General features: G+C 47.1%; 1 protein-coding gene across 2 annotated transcripts in view; it reads right to left on the minus strand.

Annotated features, from left to right (window-relative positions):
• Positions 1 to 23,775, minus strand: part of TMEM178B (transmembrane protein 178B) — a 271,082-nt gene extending 247,307 nt beyond the window's left edge. Inside the window, exons 1-2 of one of the 2 annotated variants that reach the window (XM_081878992.1) lie at positions 21,190 to 23,775; positions 20,473 to 20,487 (exon numbers count right to left, since the gene is read on the minus strand). In XM_081878992.1, the coding sequence (XP_081735118.1) occupies positions 20,473 to 20,487; positions 21,190 to 21,571 (397 nt within the window). In that variant the 5' untranslated portion in view covers positions 21,572 to 23,775. The remainder of the gene's footprint in view (positions 1 to 20,472; positions 20,488 to 21,189) is intronic. The other variant, XM_081878993.1, reaches the window with a different exon arrangement.
• Positions 23,776 to 24,001: the final 226 nt, after the last annotated feature.

Consider the following 24,001-nt stretch of genomic DNA (forward strand, 5'->3'; position numbering starts at 1 on the left):
GCAATGCAGTTCTCCAATCAAGTGGTGTGTACAAAAATACATATATTAGGGGAAAGTGTGCCTTAAAAGGAATACATCCATAGCAAAATCTTTGGTTTATCCAAGACTGGCTTAACTGGACCTATGCAATATCTCTCTGACATGTTCAGACTGCAGAACATTATATTTCAATGTCTTGCATCCTCCTCCTTATCCCTTATGGGTATCTTCTGTTTCATGAACATAGCCTCTCTACATTTTAAGATGGGAAGTGGGTAAATATTCTCAAAGTCATACAGCCAAAGGTATTTAATTTATGTGTGACTGCATGTAGAAAATCATTCTGGGTCTACGACACCCTTGCCCAAACTGGTGTCCTGTAGATTATTTGGACTACAGTTCCCATTATCCATTACCATTGGCTATGCTGGCTGAGCCTGATGGGAGATCAACAACATCAGGGAGACACCAGGTTGATGAAGGCTGCTTTAACGACTGCTTCTGCTTATCATCAGGAGCCCTGGAAATTAGGAAATCATCTCTTTTTTCTCAAAAACACAAAAACACAAACACTATTCTGTCTGAAGAGTTAAAACAATGGGAACAAACAAGGCTTTGATCTATAAAGTGATCCTTTGTCATTCCCAGAGCAGGGGCTGTAATCTCCTTGCTTGCGATTATGCAAGAGAATATTATATTGATCCTGTAAAATATATCTGATTGCATCAACATTATTTTCTCGTGCACTGGCAATGACTTACCCAGGAATGAATGTAATTCCACTGCTAACACTATCTTACTAAAATCCCCCAATAAATCCTCAAAGGAGGGCGGTTAGTAATGCCTTTATTAGACTAACAAAACAAGATATTTCTGTGCAGGGCTTCCCACCATCGTGCCAATTCTTTTCTTCTTTTATTTTGAATTAAAGAAGATAAGATTTCAAAGGTGTACTGGCACACATGGAAACTAGGAAACTTCTTTTCCTGTGCAGAAAAAAAAATGAGAATCTGGTCGGAGGCAGTATTGCTTCTGAAAACCAGTTGCTGGAAACCTCAGACCAGTACTCCTTAGGCAAAGTTCTCTGGCAACCGGTCCATTTTCTTTGGGTTCACCAGTACAGAAGCCCTTTTCCTGAACCCCAAAGAGACACCTCTGCCACCAGGCTTTGATGGCTGCTTCAGAAACTCCTTGGGGATCCAAAAAGTCCTGAGGAGAAAAACCTCATTTTATCAAAGAACACAATGACCCCAAAAGATGGCACTGGCCCTACAACTGGTCAGGAACAGTGGCGTAGCGTGGGGGGTGCAGGGGGGGCAGCCGCACCGGGCGCAACATCTGGGGGTTAGGGTTAGGGGGCGCAAATCCACGGGTTAGGGGGTGCAAATTACTTGCCTTGCCCCGGGTGCTGACAACCCACGCTACGCCACTGGTCAGGAAGCATCACTCAGGTGGTGGGGCCTCAAGTCAACATCTACCTAACCCAGCTGTAAAACTTGGACAGTTGGTCCAGGACCTTTCTGAGACAACTTGGATGGTTGGTCTCAGCTGCAGGACCACTATCTATGATGCTGGACCTATACTTTGATCTCTCTCCAAGGTGCTGACTGTTGCTTTTGTTGCGCTGCCTGGGAGACCAAGAAGGATTGACCTCTCCCTGCTTGGGCTTATTCATTTATTTATTTCCCACCCTTCTTCCCCAAAGGAGCCAGAAGAGCACCTCTCCTCAATGGTGGATCACAACACCCCTTGGGAAACTCCAGTAGATCACAACACCCCTCTTGTGTGTTGGTTAAAGACAAATACAGAATCCCTAAGTAGGGTTAGTACCAAATAAGAATATGAAAGTAACATAACAAAGCAAACCCAGTATGAAAGTAGTTCCTTAGCTGTAGCCCAATACAATGAAGACTTAAATGCCAACCATACCATTGGCTGTTGCTGCAAGGGGGCTGGCAGACTCTATTGAAACAGTGGCCTTTCTAAAGTCCATTCAATCCCATGTCATGTCAGGGCACATTAGGTCTGATTACAGGTTTTTGGACCCTGCAACATACCAATGACATCATCATCATGCTCCCAAGACATAGAGGCTGCTGTGCTTTTGAGGGCTTGCAGAGTGTAAAATGTAACATAGATACCAGTGTGATGTTGTGGTTAGAGAGTCAAATTTGGAGACAGGAGACACAGGTTAGAGATGGAGAAGAAATTTGATTCCCTTCACATTTATACACACCTAGCACACACTTTTTGAAACAGTACCACAACCAAATCACAGCCATCCTTTGAAATTTGCACATCTCTGACCAAGCAATATGTATGAAAGTGAAGCAATATGAATAGATATGCATATATTAGTGAAAATAACGTGCAGAAATGCATTATATTGGGGGGATGCTTTGCAAATGTGTGCATATTAGGCAAAATGAAATGCAAACATATTAATATTAGAAGAAATTTGGACTAGAATATTGAAGAACATTGAAGAGGACTATATATTTAGTCAACTCCTAACTTCTCACTTAGCCACGAAGGTCACTGGGTGACCTTGAGCCAGTTAACACTCTCTCTCTCTCTCTCTCTCTCTCTCTGCCTAACCTGCTTCAGTGACAGTGGGGCAGGGGGTTCAAACCATGAACACTGCCTTAAGCTCTTTGGAGCAAAGGGTGGGGTGTACATGCAACCACCGTCATCGCCTTCCCATAGTGTGACGTGCCAAATTTTGCACTGTATAAGCCAGAACAGGCACAGACTCCCTGGATGTTTCTATACCTTTGGGGTGCATAGAGAACTGGGTGGCAGGAACAGATGTTTCCCCTAATTCTGTGGTTGGCTCCACCTGGCCAGGAACCAAACTCCTTCTCCAAATTTGTGGTTTCACTGCCATGTTGGAGCAACCCTAGGCATCTCTCACATACAGGCTGGCACAATACATTTTTCTGATGGAGGCAGAGCAGCAAATACCTCCAACCAAGTCAAGATGCATAGTGGTACCCAAGGCCAACCAACTTATTTCTTGGCAACAGATGCAGAAAATCCAACAAGCTCCTCTCCCACTCCTTGGCTATAAAGATGCTGTCATCATCATATAATATGCTGCCCTTTCAAAATCGCTCTGTTGAATAGCAGAGGCACACAATATGGCAGTGCTACTGTTTCAAAAGCAGGGCTACAGATACAAAGAGTCACAGCTCAGTATTTCCTTCATGTGTAAATTGTGACTTGGCTCACTTGCTTGAGCTATCTGCTTGGCAGGTACATTGATATGGCACACCATGCTGACACAGTGGTTTGTGAGGAGAGCATGCCTTCCTGTAGAGATCTAAGAATGTTTTGCCTTCTGGTTCTCTTCCAAGTATCTATCCATATATGTATGTGTACCCAATAATAAAAGTGAAGAATTCAAAGCACAGGTTCCAGTGGCCCCCTTCCAAATTTTCCTTTTGATTCCAGAGCAAAGCAATGCAGACCACTGGAGCACTCAAGAAATCGCTCCCTTCATTAGCTGCTATGAAATGGCAATACCAGATGAAAGCAATGAACATATAAAGCTACACAAACATCCGCAAAGGTCACACAAGCTGAACACCAGCAATCAAGAGCATCAGGCAGGCACTTGCTGGATGAGATTATCTCCTAAGGCCCTTTGAAACCTGGCTGGCAAAAAAAAAAATTAAAAATTGTGACAGGTACAAGCTGGCTCCCGTATGTCTCCTATGGAAACCACAGGAAAATGTATCCATGTTCCTTACATCATTACCCTGAAATGTCAAAGAAGTCACCCTCTTAGCAACAAAGGCCATCAGAAACAGGAGGAAGCCATTTGGAAAGCCTTTGAAAACCAACACTTTCCCAAGAAGAAAGTTGTCTATTAATCACTGCCCATCTGCAGTGGGTAAGGCAGAGGCTATATTCACATCTAACTCACATGCCCCTGCCACATTGAAATGAGGCAGCAATTGCTTCCCTTGTGTGACCGAGAAAAACCGATATACATAACCCAATGGAGTGCTTTTAAAAATAGTGTGCAGGAGCAGAACCATGGCACATGGGGAAGTGGGGCTAAACCCTTTCTTCCTAATAAATAATAATAATAATAATAATAATAATAATAATAATAATAATAATTTATTTATACCCCACCCATCTGGCTGGGTCTCCCCAGCCACCCTGGGCGGCTTCCAACAAAGTATTAAAATACAGTGGTCTTTTAAAAATTAAAAGCTTCCCTAAACAGGGCTGCCTTCAGATGTCTTCTAAAAGTCTGGTGGTTTTTTTCCTCTTTGACACCTGGTGGGAGGGTGTTCCACAGGGCAGGTGCCACTACTGAGAAGGCCCTCTGCCGGGTTCCCTGTAACTTGGCTTCTCGCAGTGAGGGAACCATTAGAAGGCCCTTGGCGCTGGACCTCAGTGACTGGGATGCTCCTTCAGGTATACTGGGCTGAGGCTGTTTAGGGCTTTAAAGGTCAGCACCAACACTTTGAATTGTGCTCGGAAACGTACTGGGAGCCAATGTAGATCCTATGCCGCATCCCAGGAAAAAATGCCACCAGCACTAGCAATGGCATTTTCGCTGGGAGGTGTCATCCCCCTAAGGGACTGCAGCAATGGTTTGGGGTGATTTTCGATGGGAGTGATGCGCAAAGGAGAAGAATTAACACACACCCCTCTCCTGCAAGAACAGAAGAATTGTTTGCTGGATGGGGCCAATGGTCCATCTGGACCATTGCTACCTGCTCTCCCAGCAGCCAACCAGATGCATGCAGGAAACCCACAAGCAGAACCCCTTGCACAAGGGCCCTCTCCCTTCCTCTGGTCTCCAATAGCTGGTATTCAGAAGCAATGTGGCTCCAGTTCCAGAGGCACAGCATAGCCATCATGGCTAGTAGCCCCACCAATAGCCCTCTCCTCAGGGAATTAGTCCCATCCTCATTTAAAGCCATCTAAGTTGGTGTCCATCATCTCCTTCTGGAGGAGCAAGTCCCCTTTAATCTGTCCTAAATCTCTCAATGGCTGGCTTCATTGGCTGTCCACAACTTCTAGTGTTATGAAAAAGGGAGGAAAAACTATCAGCATGGATAGTTCAGTTGGTTAGAGCATGGTACTAGTAATGCCAAGGTTGCAAATTTGATCCCTATGTGGTACAGCTGCATATTCTTGCTTTGCAGGGGGGTGGACGAGATGATCCTCAGGGTCTCCTTCAACTCAACAATTCTATGATTTACTCCATGCCGCTGTGGGTTAAACCACAGAGCCTAGGACTTGCTGATTAGAAGGTCGGTGGTTCGAATCCCCGCGACGGGGTGAGCTCCCGTTGCTTGATCCCTGCTCCTGCCAACCTAGCAGTTCAAAAGCACGTCAAAGTTCAAGTAGATAAATAGGTACCTCTCCAGCGGGAAGGTAAACAGCATTTCCGTCTGCTGCTCTGGTTTGCCAGAAGCGGCTTAGTCATGCTGGCCACTTGACCCAGAAGCTGTCTGCGGACAAACACCGGTGTCAGGGAACTGCCATCGGAGCTCAGGGGGGTGGAGAGGCTCTCGGATGCTGTGAGACCCTCAGATGCTGAGGAAGGAACCAGCAGGGGGAGAGGGAGAGTTTCCGCTGAAGAAGGAGGGGGGGAGGAGACAGCGTCGGAGGTTAGGCTCAGAGACGCTTCAAGCGAGGCCAGTGGTGAGAGCTCAGGACCTCCCCTTGGAATGCCCACTCTGCGCAGAAAGCTGTCACGCAGGGAATCAAGGAGGAGACTTTCTGTCAAGGAACTTTTATGTTGGAAGAAATTCAGGAAATGCCCACTGACGGATTCTGCCAGCGATTAAGGCAGCCATGCACTGATGGCTCCAAGGAGAGGGAGAGTTTTAAAACTAACTACCAAGCTGTGAGAGTCTTAGCGCTCACGCACAAGCAGCCCCTTATCCCATTACAACCGGCTCCCTCGGCCTATAGAGCGAGATGAGAATTGCAACCCCAGAGTCGGTCACGGACTGGACCTAATGGTCAGGGGTCCTTTTACCTTTACCTTTATGCACCATTTTATAAACTTCTATCAAGTCACCACTTACTCGTCTTTTTAAAAATTATTATTATTATTATTATTATTATTATTATTATTATTATTATTATTATTATTCCCTGCCCATCTATCTGGGTTGCCCTAGCCACTAAAATGTTCTAAGTGCTGCAACCTTTCCTCACAAAGGGGACACTCTATCCCCTTGATCGTGACCAGGTCCACCCATGCAGAGGATATTTTTTTAATTAACAGCAAGATCTATTAAATGCCCGTATTGCATTTAAATCCATTTGGCCCCGAGTAGCCACCCAGGCGGTGCAGGAAGCAGCAGAGAATTACTACCCAGCCTGCAAGAGACCCTCTAGTACCTAAGAAGCCATCCACCATCTGACTGATTGTAGAAACTCAGGGACGATTCAGACAATCTGATTTCTACCCAAGCAATAAGTCCAGCAGCCTCCAGACAGAGAATCAAGGAGAATTAACTCACCTGATAGGGTCCAATCCTCAGTGGACTCAACAGCCGAAATCTCAAAAAAAAGTGGAAATCTAGTCTCTCAATGTGGTGACTGCACAGTACATTACTCACTAGTTTACAGACACCAAGAGCCATGGTAATACTTAGTTCCCCACAGGGGCATTGATGGGTATTTAAGGGATTCAGGGCACAGACCCCATGACCCAAGGATGGCCAACATCTCTCACACACAGTACTTTGCAGTGTGCCCAGTCAAGCTATGAGTCAGAAGCAGGAAACCTCTGGGCCACAGGCCCGTCTAGACCTGCTAGAGGATCCAATATAGCCCTCAAGGCCATTTCCCTCAAATAAAAAATCCTGCCAATCAGCTGCCAAGACTGGATGACATCAGCTAAGGGATGGGGGTTCACCAGTGCTTCACCATTGCTTTTCCTACAGGGAATGTCCTGGCAAAACAGGACACCCCACCCCCCACCATGTGGGTCAACTTTGACAGTGGGCAGGACTGCCCATCTGCCAGTCACATGATTCCCCATCCTTGCTATTGATGAAGTTTTTAAAAATAGCTTTTAAAAGAGTGAGGGGCAGTAGATTCAGGACCCACTCACAGCTGTCAAAGTTTCCCTTTTTTTAAGGGAAATCCCCTTATTCCGAATAGGATTCCTCGCAAGAAAAGGGAAAAGTTGACAGCTATGGACCCACTGCAAAAGTTCCCCTAGATCATCACCCCCTAACACGACTCCTGATCCGCCACATATCTGGGGGCTTCCATGTCTGGAGGAGCCATTACTCAGTAAAGAGTTATGAGGATCCACTTTGTGACAACCCGGTTCTGCTTAAATCCCTCCACCTGGCAACACCAGCAGTCAGCATTCATTGCCCGACATGACAGCATTGACGTCGTCTGACAGCCATTTTTTTCCCCTCAACAAGCATTGACTTTTGCAATTGCCTCATCCCTGCGAAGATGTCACATAACGTTTTGCAAGGGAAGGGTCAGTCCCGGTGCAGCTACTGTGAGAAAAGAAGAAGCTTGATCTTGCCGGTGGGGCGGGGGAATCACATTCTTCCTGGGGAGGGGGCAGGCAGACAGGCAAGTGACAGGATGGAGAACAAAATGGGAAAGAAGCACACAGGGGCAGAGGAAGGGGGGTGCGGTGGGGAGGGACAGCCCAGGTGTCTTCACTGTGGGAGGTGACATTTGGCCCACCACCCTCCCACGACTCCCAAGCCTACCCCAAGCCATGGGGGAAGGGAGGAGCTGTGCCGGTTTGCCTTGTGCCAGAGAGCCAGTGTGGTGTAGTGGTTAGGAGCGGTAGATTCGTAATCTGGGGAACCGGGTTTGCGTCTCTGCTCCTCCACATGCAGCTGCTGGGTGACCTTGGGCCAGTCACACTTCTCTGAAGTCTCTCAGCCTCACTCACCTCACAGAGTGTTTGTTGTGGGGGAGGAAGGGAAAGGAGAATATTAGCCGCTTTGAGACTCCTTCAGGTAGTGATAAAGCAGGAAATCAAATCCAAACTCTTCTTCCCCCCCTTCCCCCTTTGATTTGACAGCTGGGGGAGGCTTGGGAATTGCAGGCAGGCAGCGCGCCAAATGTGCACCTGGGAGGGCACCCTCCGTGCTCTGCCGCCCTCGGGAGCCCCCCCCCCCCAGGAGTACACCTACCCTGGGCAGCGTGGGCATATGCTCTGCCGCTGGAAGCACAAGGGGAAAGACCTGGGGAAGTGGGGAATTTGCAACCCAGAAGATCAGAATTCTCAATATTTCTGTCAATCCTTTGCCAAAAGGGCACCATCATCTCTAGACCAGGGATGGGAAACCTATATCCCTCCAGATATTGTTGGACTACAACTCCCATCATTCTTGACCACTTTGCCATGCTGGCTGGGGCTGATGGGAGTTGGAGTTCTACAACATTTGGAGGGCCACAAGTAGCGCACCCCTGCTCTAGAATTATGCCTGTCTGGACTGACCAACTGAAGTTATTTACCATCTACTTCATAGCTGTCAGGGCAGGCAGTCTGGAATCAAGCAAGCATCAGACAGAAACTTCAGTAGCTGAGTGGGAGCAACAGTCAGTTTGAGACAAGCTACGTCTGTACCTGAACAACAGTTGTTCAGACTCTGGAGCTAGACCATAGTCAGAAACCTTAGAGAAACAGGTGAAAACCTAGTACTTCCCAGTATCACCTGATCTCTCCTGAGCTGATAGCTGCAATGCCTCCTTGTTGCGTACCCTCCAACATTTCTCTGACGAAAATAGGGACGTCCTAAGGAAAAGTGGGACATTCCAGGATCAAATCAGAAACTGGGAAGGTTTCTGTAAATCTGGGACTGTCCCTGGGAAACAGGGACACTTGGAGGGTCTGCCATTGTCAGAGGTTGTAATCCAGTAACATCTCAGTAGTATCACATTAGCTACCCATGCCCGACATAGTGAGAACAATCATACAGCAGGAAAGGCTGTAGCATGTGTCTTCCATGAAGAAGGGACCAGGTTCAATTTGTGGCATCTCCAGGTATAATAATAATAATAATAATAATAATAATAATAATAATAATTTATTATTTATACCCTGCCCATCTGGCTGGGCTTCCCCAGCCACTCTGGGCGGCTTCCAAAAAAATATTAAAATACTATAATACATCAAACATTAAAAGCTTCCCTAAACAGGGCTGCCTTCAGATGTCTTCTAAAAGTCTGGTAGTTGTTGTTCTCTTTGACATCTGGTGGGAGGGCGTTCCACAGGGAAGGCGCCACTACCGAGAAGGCCCTCTGCCTGGTTCCCTGTAATACCCTGTAGGGTATTGCACAGAAGCACCCTTTTCTGAAACCCTGGAGAGCTGTGGCCACACAATCCTGAACAAGCAGGCAATGGCCTCTGACTTGGCAAAAGGAAGTTTCCTCTGTGTACACACTGTGCAAGTAAGCCATGATTGCATCTCTTCTGTACTAACACCATGCATTTCTCCCCGCCCCCCAAAGTACAAGGCACAGTTTGCTGGCCTTGCCTTGGGATGCTGGAAGGATTTCATACTCAGAAAAAAAGAAAAACACATGAATCTTTCCCCAGACCAACAAAACATTGCATTGCACTCAGTCTTACCTTGGGGAAAAGAGGAAAGAGTCAAGCAACAATATGTGACAGATGTTAGACCCATCACTTAACGCATGATAGGAAAATACCATGGCAATGAAAGAAAGAAAGGGAGAAACAAAGAATTCCCACTAGCGGGTCCTTGTCTTAGCAGAGGGTTCATATTTAAGGAAGTAAACAAATGGTCACTGAAGCCCTTAGATAAATAAAAAAATTGCCTCAAAGGTGAACTGAAAACTTAGTTGTTAATAAAATAAATAGATTGTGACTATATATGGTTGAGGTATTATAGGGAAGGATCCAAGAGAGATGGCTGGTTGGCCATGGTTGAGAACCGGATACTCGACTAGATGGCCTTTTGGTCTGATTCAGCAGGGCTCTTATGTTATGTCCTTACATATGGGAGCAGATGAGCAACAGGGAGGGAATCATGTGGCTGAGAACAATGTAAAAGTTATGGAAGCAAATTCCACCCACTGTCATGAACTGACAAGACAATAGGGAGGAGGAAGAGGAGGAAGGCAATCCTGGTGAGGGGTGTAGCCAGGACTAGGACACACTGGGGCAAGCAGGGGATGGGGAAGGGAGTACTCATAGGGTGACGGAGGATGACAAGGGAATGGAGGTCAGTGCATAGGAACCAGAGCAGCAGGACCTTCACCAGAGCCAGGGGGTCCCTATCTCCAGAGGGCCCCTATCTCTGAGGCATAGGGAGCAGTGGGTGGGATGCTACAGGAGGCACAGGCAGACAAGGGCCCACAGCCCAACTCCCTAGCTGGCCAGGTGAGGCTTGCTAGCTCTAGGAGGAAGCGTGTGATTCATCAGCTGGAGTAGGCTTGGAACACGTAAGGTTCACATGTGTAGTCGAGCCCAGATGCTGCAATCAGCATGCAAAGTACAAAAGGGAAGCAGAGCTGAGGTGCAAAAGTGTCTGCTCAACTGACCATGTTGATGGACCTTTGATTGGATGCTCCTGGACCTCTATGGGGCTGTGCTTTGTCTTTGACTCTGGGCTGTATCCTGTTTGCTGGACTTCATACTTGACTTACTTGGATGGACCCTGGATTGTGTTTCCTGACCTTCAGACTTTGGACTTTGCTTGCATGGATTAACCCCCCCCCCCCCAGACTTTGAACTTTGGGTGACATATTGACTTGCCACCAGGTAGGCCAGGCGTTCAACAACAACAACAACAACAATAATAATAATAATAATTAATTTTATTTATATCCTGCCCTCCCCAGCCGAAGCCGGGCTCAGGGCGGTACAAAAGTACAACAGTACAAAAGTACAAAAGTACAGCATAAACAACACTCTAAAATCATTCATTATAAAATTAATTAATTCAAGCCACTGGCAGCCATTGGGCCAGAGCTCCGCAAAGATTGCCGAGGGAGGGAGTCAGGCTGTGCCCTGGCCAAAGGCCTGGTGGAACAGCTCTGTCTTGCAGGCCCTGCGGAAAGATGTCGAGTCCCGCAGGGCCCTGGTCTCTTGTGACAGAGTGTTCCACCAGATCAGAGCCACAGCCGAAAAAGCTCTGGCTCTAGTTGAGGCCAGCCTAACTTCTCTGTGGCCTGGGACCTTCAAGATGTTTTTATTTGAAGACCGTAAGTTTCTCTGTGGGGAATACCAGGAGAGGCAATCCCGTAGGTACAAGGGTCCTAGGCCGTATAGGGCTTTAAAGGTTAAAACCAGCACCTTAAACCTGATCCTGTACTCCACCGGGAGCCAGTGCAGCTGGTATAGCACCGGGTGAATGTGATCTCACAGTGAAGACATCGTAAGGAGTCTCGCTGCAGCATTCTGCACCCGCTGGAGTTTCTGGGTCAGTCTCAAGGGCAGCCCCACGTAGAACGAGTTACAATAATCCAGTCTGGAGGTGCCCGCGCGTGGATCACAGTGGCTAGGTCAGGGCGAGAGAGGTAAGCAGCCAACTGCTTAGCTTGGCGGAAATGGAAAAATGCCGCCTTTGTTATAGCTGCAATCTGCGCCTCCATGGAAAGGGAGGTGTCGAAGATTGCACCCAAACTCTTAACGGACGGTGCTGGCACTAATTGCGCCCCCGCAAGAGATGGGAGTTGCCCCCCCAATCCCATATCGTCCCGTCCCAGCCACAGGACCTCTGTCTTCGAAGGATTTAGCTTCAACCGGCTCCCACGTAACCATCCAGCCACAGCTTCCAAACATCTGGTCAGTGTGTCTGGGGCCGAGTCAAGATGGCCATCCATCAACAGATAGAGTTGGGTGTCATCGGCATACTGATGGCAACCCAGCCCAAAACTCTGTACAAGCTGGGCGAGGGGGCACATAAAGATGTTGAAAAGCATCGGGGAGAGTATCGCACCCTGAGGTACTCCACACACCAAGGAGTGACGCGATGACAATTCCCCCCCAAGCGCCACCCTCTGTCCCCGACCAGAGAGAAACGAGCGCAGCCATTGAAGGACTGTGCCCTGGATCCAGAAGTTCGTGATCGACCATGTCGAAAGCTGCTGACAGATCTAAAAGAATCAGCAGCCCCGACCCGCCTCAATCCAGCTGTCTACGAAGATCATCTGTTAGGGCAACCAGAGCCATCTCGGTCCCATGACCAGTGCGGAAGCCAGACTGGAATGGATCCAGAGCCGATGTTTCATCCAGAAACCCACCAAGCTGTTCAGCAACCGCTCTCTCAATCACCTTACCCAGGAACGGAAGATTCGAAACCGGGCGGCAATTGGATAGATCTAAAGGATCTAATGATGTTTTCTTGGATAGTGTCCCTTCTTCTGCAGGATTCTGACTGTTGGATTACCGAGATGACAGCTAACTTCCTGCTTAGTGTGATGAAGAGGAAAGCGGCACCAACTTCTTCTTTAACACCACAGCTGTAGTCAATATGCCGCACAATCGAACCTGTTTTTGTATTCTCTGTCACTCGATGTTCTAAATCCCCTGTTACTTTTGTTATCCTCATTTTTTTAAAAAAAGTATTCGCCTAGGACGACATCTACTTTTACCTCCCCCCCCCATTTTATGTTGTTATTTCTATGTATATTATGCTATGGCCACACGGCTAATGCAATAAAATCGATTTGTGATGTTTTCTTTAAGAGCAGGCGCACCACTGCCTCCTTCAGTTCCCCTGGGAATGTCCCCGTGCCAAGGGACAAATTGATGATATCCCCCAGGAGGGCCCGCACCTCGTCTGGACACGCTCTAATCAGCCAAGACGGGCACGGGTCGAGAGGACAGGTGGTGGGCTTTCCAGCTCGGAGGAGTCTGTCCACATCGGCTGGGGATATCCGGTCAAAGTGGTCCAATACTGGACCCGAGGACAGTCGAGGGGCCTCCAGTTCCTTTATTGTATCCAAATTGGCAGGGAGGTCATGGCGGAGCAACAAGACCTTCTCCGCAAAAAAGCTCGCAGATGCCTCACAGCTGTGTGTCAAATTGTTACTTAAATTTGGCTGTCCCTCAAGGGACGTTAAAGACCTGATTATACTAAATAATTGCGCTGGGCAAGAGCTAGCGGATGCAATGGAGGCTGAGAAGTAAGACTTCTTAGCAGCCTTCACCGCCATCTCGTAGGTTTTCATAAAAGCCCTATAAGATGTTCTTGAGGCTCCGTCACGGGCACCCCGCCATACTCGCTCTAGCTGTCTGAGGTCCCGCTTCATTTTCCGGAGCTCCTCGGTAAACCAGGGAGCCCGGTTTCTGCGGGGTCACAGAGGGCGCTTAGGTGCGATCTCATCGATGGCTGCCAGGAGCTGGGTATTCCAGCCCACCAACAAGCTCAGTCAATGAGTTGCCAGGGGGAGCAAGATCCCTCAAGGCTTGGCGGAATCTATCAGGGTCCATCAGCCTCTGCGGGTGAGCCCAAATCAGCTCGCCACCTAAGCAGGGTGGGGGTGGAAAGTCAATCCTGGCTTTCAGAGCGTAGTGATCAGACCATGGCACCTTCATCGAAGGAGACATGATCACATCTATACCTACACCAAAGATCAAATCCAGCGTGTGGCCTGCTTGATGTGTGGGGCCCGAAACAAACTGGGAGAGCCCTAGTGTCGCCATGGAAGACACCAGGTCCAGAGCCTGTGAGGAGGGAGTGGCATCAACATGGATGTTGAAGTCCCCCAATACCAATAGGTTAGGGAACTCCAAGGCCCAGCCGGCCACCGCCTCCAATAGGCCTGACAGGGTGGCTGCTGGTGCGCTAGGTGGCCGGTACACCAGCCAGACAGCCAAGCTCTCCTCGGAGCCCCACACTAAGCCAACACATTCAATGCCGGGGATCGATGGCGATGGTAGAGCCCTGAAAGGACAATCTTCCTGGATTAATAATGCCACCCCTCCCCCCTGGCCCACAGTCCACGACTGGTGGAGGACAGAGAAACCCGGGGGCACCATCTCTCGTAAGGTAACTGTTGCCCCTTCACGCACCCAGGTCTCCATCACACAAGCCAGGTCGACCCCCTGCGAGATAAAGAAGACACCCACTACCCTAAGACCAGGGCCAGTTTCCCTTCTCAGGAGTTTCTGGTGTGGGTGCCACTTCACCACAAACTAGAAAGAGGAATGTTTCAAGAAGCATACAAACAGTCTTCCCAGATGACAGGCAGTAGCCAACTAACCCATTTCATCTGTGTGGGGATTCCCACTTGTGCAATGGAAACTCCCTCCCTCCCCAAATCTGTTCTGGGGGTTTCTCAAGAGCAGATTTGGAGAGGGCACAGGGTGTGTGCAGGGACTGGATGGAGGGGAGTTCCATTGCACAAATGAAGATCTTCCTGCTGACAGTATGAGTTAGCTGGATACCAACCAGATCTTCCAAGGCAATGTGCAGTCAAATGCATATGAACCAATATAATAAAGGGATGAACTGCAGCAATACAAAGTCATTCAATAAAAAGCTAAGGAAAGAAACAAAAATCAAGCTCAGAGCCCCAAAAACTGCCAAACGAGGAAAGGCAGAGAATAACTCAAGGCAAACAGAAGTGGGATTCTCAGAGGGGTCAGAACATGTTTTTTCAACCACAGATGGAAGCTGGTTTCACAGCTTGTCTTATGCACAGTGATATCTGCAGGTTGAAGCCTGCTCAGACCTTGTCTTGCCCCCTTCTCTCATGCATACTTTTATAAGAAGCATATATGTGTTGCTGCAGATGTGAGTTCATCATTCAGCTTTAAAAATTATCAAAAACTTATTTGAGGGTAAATCCTACTGAATTCATTGGAGCTTACATCTGAGTAAGCTTCCACAAGGTTGCACTGCATGTGTCCTTGGGATTCCCTGTGGTACTCATTCCATCTTCTCTTTGCCTGGTTCCAATGCGGACCCATTGGGGTACTCGGTTTTGCCCCTCATAAGCTGTAGGTGTGTATCAAAGCAATAGCTCAGAGTAATCCAGATACAAGCATTAAGAGACAACAAGACCAAATAAATTCTCTGAAATGTATTGTGCAATCTCCAGCTGAAGTCAGCATCAAGAACTGGGATTCTTGCTTTGTACCATTTCCTCCTTCACGATGGACTTCATTTCCTTTCTCTCTAGAAACAGATCTAACAGATCTCCTAAAGCAATTTATTGTGAAAGCAGTAGGTCAAAAAATCAGCTCCTTGGAACACTGTGTATCTGGAAATTCAGCTAGGAGTACAGGAGTATTTTAAAGAAGTGGGGGGGGGGAATGTTCTAGGGCTCCATAATATCCCTAGGACCTCCATCTCCAATGTTCAAGCTGTGAGTGCCGTTACTTATGTAGCCAAAACGGCATGCAAACACACCCCACACCAGGGAGGTATCATGATGTGTGGTTTGGCCCTTGAGATTCATGCTCCCCCTGTCTGTATCTTCTTTTATAGCAATAGATAGCTTCATGTTATCCTGCTTGTTGCGGTTGTATTACTATTTACTATAATGCTTTATTGCTTTGATTGTTAGCCCTCTGTGAAACTAGTGTTTAAAAGCAGGATATGAATCCTTAAAAGTGTAGGGGGGTGTATTCTGCATTTCCAAGGAACTGATCCTTCAAGTGTGGCAGCACCTACATTCTGAAACTCTGTGCCCACTGGTATTAAGCAGGGCACCTTTGCTATGCTGTTTTCAGCAGCTGCTAAAACAGGTAGATTTGCCATGTAACGTAAATTTAGCATGGGTTTTAATGTTGTTTTATTTCATTATTTTATTTTAAAGCATTTATAAACCGCTAAGTGGTGTACAACCTAAAAACAGTATCATTAAAACAAAACAAAAATGCAAGACAGTGTTGTTGTTGTTGTTGTTGTTGTTGTTGTTGTTGTTGTTGTTGTTGTTGTTGTTAAACTGCTTCTTTTATTCTAAAACAAAAATGAATTACTAGAGGTGATGAATTACTCCTCCATTCCTACGCAACGTGGAGGACATTCTGCAAGCCTTAGAAAGAGCTTGCCCAGTTGATCTTAATGACCAACAGGGCCTGCCCTACCATTAGGCAAAGTGAGGAAACTGTCTCAAGTGGCAGAGGCTTTGGGGCAGCAATAGGAACCCCTGCCTACATCTCCCAAGTTCCCAACCATTCCCCCTCTGTTGCCACATGGCCTTTACTGGGCTCCTTAATCTAACCCGCTGCCTCAGTAGAGGATGCTACTGCATCACCAGTGTTGAAGTAAGATTCAGATGCTGCTTCAGCCAACTTCTGGATGTGTAATTGGAAGCAAACATCTAGTCCTCCACCAAGGCTGACTGTGATGAGCAGCACATATGGAGGGGGAGGCGGCAAAAGGTAGCTCAAGATCTGCTGGCAGTTGTCTGGGTGGTATGCAGTATGTCAGAGTCACCCGTGGTCCCAGCTCACAAGAGACCAAAGTTCACTCCAGCTTATGTACAAAAGCTTTTATTGAAGAACATTGTTAGCTTCACATCCGAGCTCCGTGACTCTACGTCTGTTACCCTTAGACCGCTGAAGTCCCCTCTGAGTCAGTCCCCCCTCTACACCAGTTTAAGAGGCTTGTACTGGTCCACCTCTTTCTCTCTTTCCTTTTCCGCAGGGTCTTTCTGCCCCCCTGTGTTCTCTCCCTTCGGGACTCTCCAGAGGCTGAATCCTCTGCCGCCTCCTCCCCCCTCCTTCGGGCTTTGGGACCAGGCTCCTCCCCAGGACTCTCTTCATTTCCGCGCGCCTCCCATTTTGAACTTGGCGCGCGTACGTTGCTCCTGACCTTCCCTTTGACAGTTACACTGCCCTCGATACTACTTTCCTCCCCTTCCGGCAGGACGTTTTGCCCTGATCTCCTTCCCCTCTCTGCTTCCTGTTCTGCTCCTTCTGACACACTGGTCACTCCTCCCCCCTCACTCCGTTCCAGCGGAGCAGCCGGTCTCGCTCTCCAACTCCCACTGGGGGTTCCCCCTTCGTTTCCCTGCTCCTGACTGCTTCCCCCTCTAGCTCCCCTTGGCTTGACCAGAGGGGCTCCCTTTTGGGAGTCCTCCGATTCACTGGACGGACTCATGGACAATCTTGGGTCATTGTCATCCTCTTCCTCGTCACTCTGGAATCCTTCCCCCTCACTCTCTGTCTCCTCCCTCATCTGCGCCTCTCTCCCTGAACCCCTGACACAGTAGATCATCAATGATTTATTTTGATTAAAAAATTGCAAACTGAACATCTCCCCTTCCCCACATTTGCCCAACCCTAAGGCATAGCTCAAATGTAAAGAATAATAGCAAAGGTCATGCAAGCACTGAAGTGGCAAGAGAATGAAAGTTGCTGTTATCAATATGAAGGAAAATGTTAACACAGCTATACATTGCAAAACATGGCAGGTACAGTCTGTCCTCTAGAGTCCTTGTTTCTGCACTGGATGAATGGCCACCATTCCAGCATAAAAGTCTCTCAGGGTTTGTTTGTTTTTTTTGCCCTCCAGCCATTTGAAGTTTTTGTGTCAGCTTTTTCAGGATTTTCTACCCCCAATATATATATATATATATATATTTGCTTTCGTAGATTTTCACGGGTACAGGAATGCAGGTTTTGGTGTCCTCGGGTGTCTTCCCGTGTAAAAGAAACGTCGCCTAGACACCCCAACTTTTACACGGGAAGACACCCGAGGACACCAAAACCTGCATATATATATATATATATATATATATATATATATATATATAATCCCATTTTAGTTCGTATAAACTTTCTGCTTCTTTCCAGTTTCTAGCTATCAATATTCTTGAGGCCATTAATAAATAACCAATTAAATGTTTATATAATAATCCTTGGTTATCTCCACTGAATATACCCAACAATACTATTTCAAGTGGTGTTCCCCCCCTCCTCGGTTTTCCCAGTATTTTTAATATTTCTATAAAAAATTCATCCCAGAACTAGGTAACTTTGGCACAGTCCCACCACATATGCGTGAAGGAACTGTGAGCTGTACGTGCCCTCCAGCAAACAGGTGAGTATGACTTATCAATTTTAGCTATTTTGTAGGCGTTAAATGCCATTTTTGCATTTGTTTCAAAAAAAATTATTTTAAACTAGCTGAGATTATTTTACAAGGATTTTTTTCCCACATAGCCGCCCAATCTTCATCATGATTTCCCAGTTTGCTTAACAATAGCAACAACCAAATAGCCCACACATAGACTGGACTGTCTCAAAGTAGCCCACATCTTCTGCTTGGTGAAGTTGCATCTTATTGGTTAACACACATATTAGACTGCTGAGATGAAGAAAGTAACCAGTAATGGATTTTAGTATGGAAGCTTGGTTCTCATCCTCAAAACAAATCCCTGTGCTCAGTGGCTACTCTGAGACATCATGTTATTTCATTCTAAGTCTATGTCTTCTGCATCCCTGTCTTCTCTTGGTGGATCTCAGAGTTTTAGTAAAACAAAACTTAGATCTCAGAAACCACAAGACAGACCTCCCTTGCTAAATGGGGCCAAAAAAAATCATTTAGAGATCCTCATCCAAAACCAGCTCCCATTGACTCTGACCATGAGTTATGCTAGCTGGGGTTGGTGGCAATTTGTTAACATCTAGAAAGCCACTGTTTCTTGCTTCTTTACAGTAGTGCTAAATTCTTATGGTGTTTGATGCTCAAAAATCTCTCTTAACGCATCTCATTTCATTTTATGCAATGGCTTGTGAAGGCTTTGCTCTAAGAGATTACCTGTATTATAGGTCTTATAAAATGTTTCAAATAAATAAATTGGAGTTGTGGCAGGGAAGAGTAGACAAATACCATACATTTCCTATTCGATGTATCAGACTCTTTTTTAGATTTCAAAAAATCTAACATACTATCACATTCCCATCAGTCTCAGTCTCAAAAAAACCATATTCTTACTATTTCCATTTTGCTAATGGACAGTTGAGGCCATGCACGGTTGTTTGCCCAAAGCTACTAAGTTAGCTCGTGCCTGAGGCAACTTGTAATGTAGATTTTCCAGATTTACACCTGTGTCGATATCTGCCCTACTTAATAGTAACCCAGCTGAATTAGACCAAAGGCCTGTCTAGCCTAGTATCCTATTTCACAATGGCCAACCAAACAACTCTGCAAAATCCAGAAGCAGGACATGCGGAAAATGCCCCATCTGCACTGTTATTCCCCAGTGACTGGTACTCAGAGGCATGTTGCTTCCCATACTGGTGGCAAAATAAAGCCATCAGTGCCTGGGAGCCATTGACAGCATTTGTCTAATCCCCTTTCAAAACAGTCTATGATGGCAGCCATCATTACACCATGGACTAGCAAATTCTATAGTTGTACTATGTGCTGTGTAAATAAATATTTCCTCTTGCCTTTCCTGAATCTTCCAACATTCACTTTCATTGGGAGTCCCTGGATTCTAGAAGGGAAAACATATCCCTGTTCTCTTTCTCTACAACACACACACTTTTGTTTGCCAGAGCCATGTCCCACTTTACTCACCTGTCCCCCCACCCACCCAAACTAAAAAGCCCCAAATACTGTGACCTACCCTCATAAAGGAGTTACAGGAGTGCTCCAATTCAGACTCTGATCATTTCGGTTGCTCCTGTCTTCATTTTCCAGCTCTAGATTTGAGATGCAGTGACCAAAACCATACACAATATTTCAAGTGTGGCTGCACCAAAGATTTGTACAAAGGCATTGCAATATTGGCAGTATATTGCCAAGCTAAAAGCTGGGGGTTATTTGCACCTATGAGCAACAGAGACCTAAGTTACTTATCAAAAGAAGAGGTCTGTCTAAGATGTAGTCCCATCATTCCTTTTGGTCCTACGCCAAGAAACCCAAAGCCTGACCTAGAAGAATCCTTGGTTTCCCTGCTGAGCCTGCCAATCAGGATGCTTGTTGTGATGACAGCTTCTGAGCATGGACAGTTGCCCATTACAAATTGCAACAGGGCCAAGAATGCATTTCATGAAGTCACTAAACAGCCGCTAGCTCATAACGCCTTCTAGCCATTAAACCTCAAAGTTGCGTTTGAACTCGAACTCATAACAAATAGCCAACAGGCTTCCAATTGCTCATTCATAAAGAGTGTTTGATGTCAGGATGTTGACCTTTGCAATCCTTTGTGTATAGCAAATGAACCAAAGTTATATATTTATGCAAATGCACTTGGAATCTATGCTGAAGACAAACATATTTTTAACAGAGCTTGAGAAGGATAAAGCTAGCTAAACAGAAGCTCTATAAAATAAAGGAAAAACCAGCCTAATCCCTATATGCAAAGAAAACCTTGCAGGTGATCTTTTAAATTCATCCAGGAACTACTGGAGGATATTCTGTTTTGCAGCAAAAAGATATAATAACATGGGCAGAAACCAAGCAAAAACAATCCACTTGTTCCTTCACATACCTTTTTTCTAGATAAATATTTAACTGAAGCTGCTTCATTATATACCTTTTTGCGTACTGTGCTATGAGCAGAAGAAATAATCCAAGTAGATTGACTAACCTTGTTGGCCAAATGCTGCATGAAAAAGGAGGAAATGATATATGTGCGCTTTTTGTCAACATATGACTCTCCTTGGGGAGGGGGCATAACATTATTTCATTTTAGAGCTTTGACAGGGTACTTTTGCCAAATGAAATTCAATTATCTCTTTTTAAATAACCTGTAACCACTGAGCTTGAACATGCACATATTCTATCCCCACCTCCTGCTTGCACTTCTCCTTGCTTGCTCCCTATCTGATGTTTAGAGAAGTCTATTAGTTTATTCAGAAGTAAGATAGCTTTCTAGCGTAAGATTAGCAACAACCAAAAATTAGCAGGATTCAGTTAATCGGGGTCAAATTCAAAATGCTCATCTGGTTATTTTCTGCACTGTTTATGCATTAAGTAAAGAGTTCTAAATGCCACAGTGATTTGTGGCCTTATTAAAAAAAACTATACAGAGCAGAAGATTTGAGGACCATGCAGACCCCTTCCTATAAAGTCTATAAGCCCAGCAGTATGTCTCGACCTTCATATATGTTCCAAGTCAAGTCACTCAGAGCATAGCCAACAACCGTCCTTCCCACAGAAAAGAAAACTCTCTCAACTGTGATTGTTGGGCTAATGGGATAATCTAGTGGGTGCACTTGTTAGCATTGCACAGTATCTTTGCACCTGGTTTCAGCTTATTCAATAAACTTATATTGGACAACTGCTTCTGAGAAAGAAACCCTACCTTTAGCAATGAGCTCCTCCAAGTCCAGGTCAAATCCCAGCCGGTGGCATTTCCTCCACAGCCCCATGTTAGTAGAATTGTACTGTCTGTTGCACTCATCAACGGCACTCATGGCAAAGAGCTGCCTCCTGTTTCTTGCCAAGAGAAGTTTCCCTTCCCAACGGTCCAATCTAGACCTGCTGGCTCTGAGGGGCAGGTTGTTGTTAGAGTTATAAATGAAGCCGGGGTCATTCCTCCGGGTGGTGATGCTTTTGCACCGTTCCCTGTGCTTCCTGGCATCAGTTTCATACCAATGGTCAGAGCAGATCGCCACAGCCAGCATGCCTAGAGCACACAACGCTAAAGAGAGACCGGCATAGAGCAATAACCTTCCGGCAGCCATACCTTAGCTTCACAGAAAGACCATGGACATCTTCACTAGGAGGCAGAAAGCCCTTTGAACTGGATACCAGGTATGAGCCCAGCTCTTGGGCAGGTGTCACTGGACAGTGGCTTCCTTCAGTGATCACATAGAAGCAGGTGGAGATTCATCAAACTCTGGGGGAAGTGAGGGGAGGAAAAACTTATGCTCCAGAAGGAAAGAATCCTGGGCACTCATTCGCTTTTTCCTATGGGCAAGAGTAGGTGGGGGTGGCAAAATGGCCAGGAAATTCTGAAGCTTTAGCTTCAATCAGTCTGCTAAGGCAGAGAGGTCTTGTCACTGGCCAGGAAACGGCAGTCAGTGGTAAACAGCCATCCCTTTCTTGTGTCTGGCCATCTGGATCAGTCTACTGAGCCCTTGCAGACTGAACCCACCCAGAAATACCAGAGGGGGGCTTTAGATAGACAGATATTCTACCTCTCTCAGCCCTTTAAGGGGGCCACATTCAAGGAGTAGAAACGCTTGAAAATCAAAGTCCAAAAAAAAAGCCCCAATCTTCAGCTTCCCAGCCTCCAGCAACCTTGCTTCTAAACACCAGGAAGCCTGCGATGTGAAGTAGAGTGTGTTTTTATGATGATGGTGATGATTTTGCAAGAATCCTGGTCACGGTCGATATGCTTGCTTGTTTCAGAGGACAGGCAGCGAAGGAAGAAAGCTGCCCTTTGGTCGATTTCAATCCTGGGCTTTTTCTTGAAACACACACACAACGCACATCCAAGCCAGTCCTTTGCCTTCCTAACGCGGGAGTCCGGTCGCCCTGCTCCGTCGCCCCAGAAGTCCTGCAGCTTTGCAGCAATGCACTGACATCTTGGTTCTCTCGCCGAGCCGCCGCCGCCGCTCTGCCTGCCTGCCTGCCTGCCTGCTCCTCCTCCTCCTCTTCGCCAACTGATTCAGCGCGTTTGTTGTGCTGCGTTGCGCCCGTGATCACGGCAACGTAAGGGGAGAATCGGCGATCGGCGATCGAGAACGCCGGATCACGGGCGGAAGAAGAGCGGCTGGGCTCTCGTCGTGGCCATCGTCAGCGGCAAGGAGGCGCACCCACCCGGGCACCCTGCCGCCCTCTCTGTCGGTTCCTCCTCCGGGGAGTGTGTGGCAGGCGGCGGGAGGACAGGCACGCACAGAAGCGCCGGGGAGCTTGGAGGCGCCGCGCGATTCAGCACCACGGACAGCGCCAGCTTCCTTCCGAGAGACCCAGCCCCCGGAATATGTGTGTGTGTTTTCTCCTGCTGCTGTTCCTGCTATTGCAAAGCGGTCCTCCTTCACCCCCTCCTTTTTTCCTATTCTCCCCCCCCCCTTTTTTTTTTTTTACACCGGGGCTTCCGTTTTCTGTTGAGCAAGGCTTTCCAACGTACAGATCCTATATATACAGACACACACAAAAAAACAACAATGGGGAGTCGTCGTTCACTCCCCGCTTACCGTTGCAAAAAAGAAAAACCCCACCCCGATGAATTAAAACACGATGGTAAATGGAAGGAGGGGTCGCCAAGCAGGAGAGGAGGGGGGGGTAAAATTAATAAATAAATAACGCCAGCCGATTCCACTCAAAAAGAGGAGGGGGGTGGGCAATAAGCCTTTGCCTTGTCAATAGCTCACGGTCTGCACCATTTCCTTGCCACACGGCCTGATCTCCGTTGCAAGCAGCGCTATCTTCCTTTGCAGGCTTTCCCTCCCCCTTTTCGTAGCAGCTTCCTACCCGGCGCGATCCTGTCGTCAACAGCTGGAGAGATTGTCCTCTTCAGACATTTTGCTGGGCCGGACCTCCTTCCATCCCGCTTTTCTCCTCTAACGGGAAGAACTCGCCCATTCTCGCCAGGAGGCTGCCGGGCAGGCGAGATAGAGAGAGCCGGGGAGCCTTCGCAATGGCATTGCCCTCCCCCCGCTTGCAGGGCTGGCTGGCTGGCTGGCTGGCTGGCTGCTGTTGCCCTTTTAATGCCCCCGCGCTAATAGCTCGAATATAAGAGCGGCTCCAAGTCTTCTGCCCACCTGGGAATCTCGCCTTCTTCAAACACGCCACCCTGCAGCCTTGGCTGAAGCCTACAGCCAGAGAATACAGAACGCCGAGCCAAAAGCTAGTGATGTCAGCCATGCAGCGTGAGCCTCATTCCTTATTTCTCCAGCTTCCTTAAAGATAAACTGCACTCCTTCTCCGAGAGAGAAAATGCCTGGAGATTCGTCCTTTCCTTATAAAGCAGGCAGAATAAAAACATGGCTCTGTATGCTGGGCTTCCTGATTTGGGGTCACCATGCCCTTTAAACCAGCCTAAAAACCCTAAATGGTCCTGTTGCACACTGTTACATGCACACGCCTGAATCTAAATATTTCAGCATGCTTGGAAATCTGCAAATATGCACCACAATCATTGTGAGACGTTTTGCACAAAGGACCAC

The sequence above is a fragment of the Podarcis erhardii genome (genome assembly GCF_964252035.2).
Source record: "Podarcis erhardii genome assembly, chromosome: 10".
Classification (NCBI taxonomy): domain Eukaryota; kingdom Metazoa; phylum Chordata; class Lepidosauria; order Squamata; family Lacertidae; genus Podarcis; species Podarcis erhardii.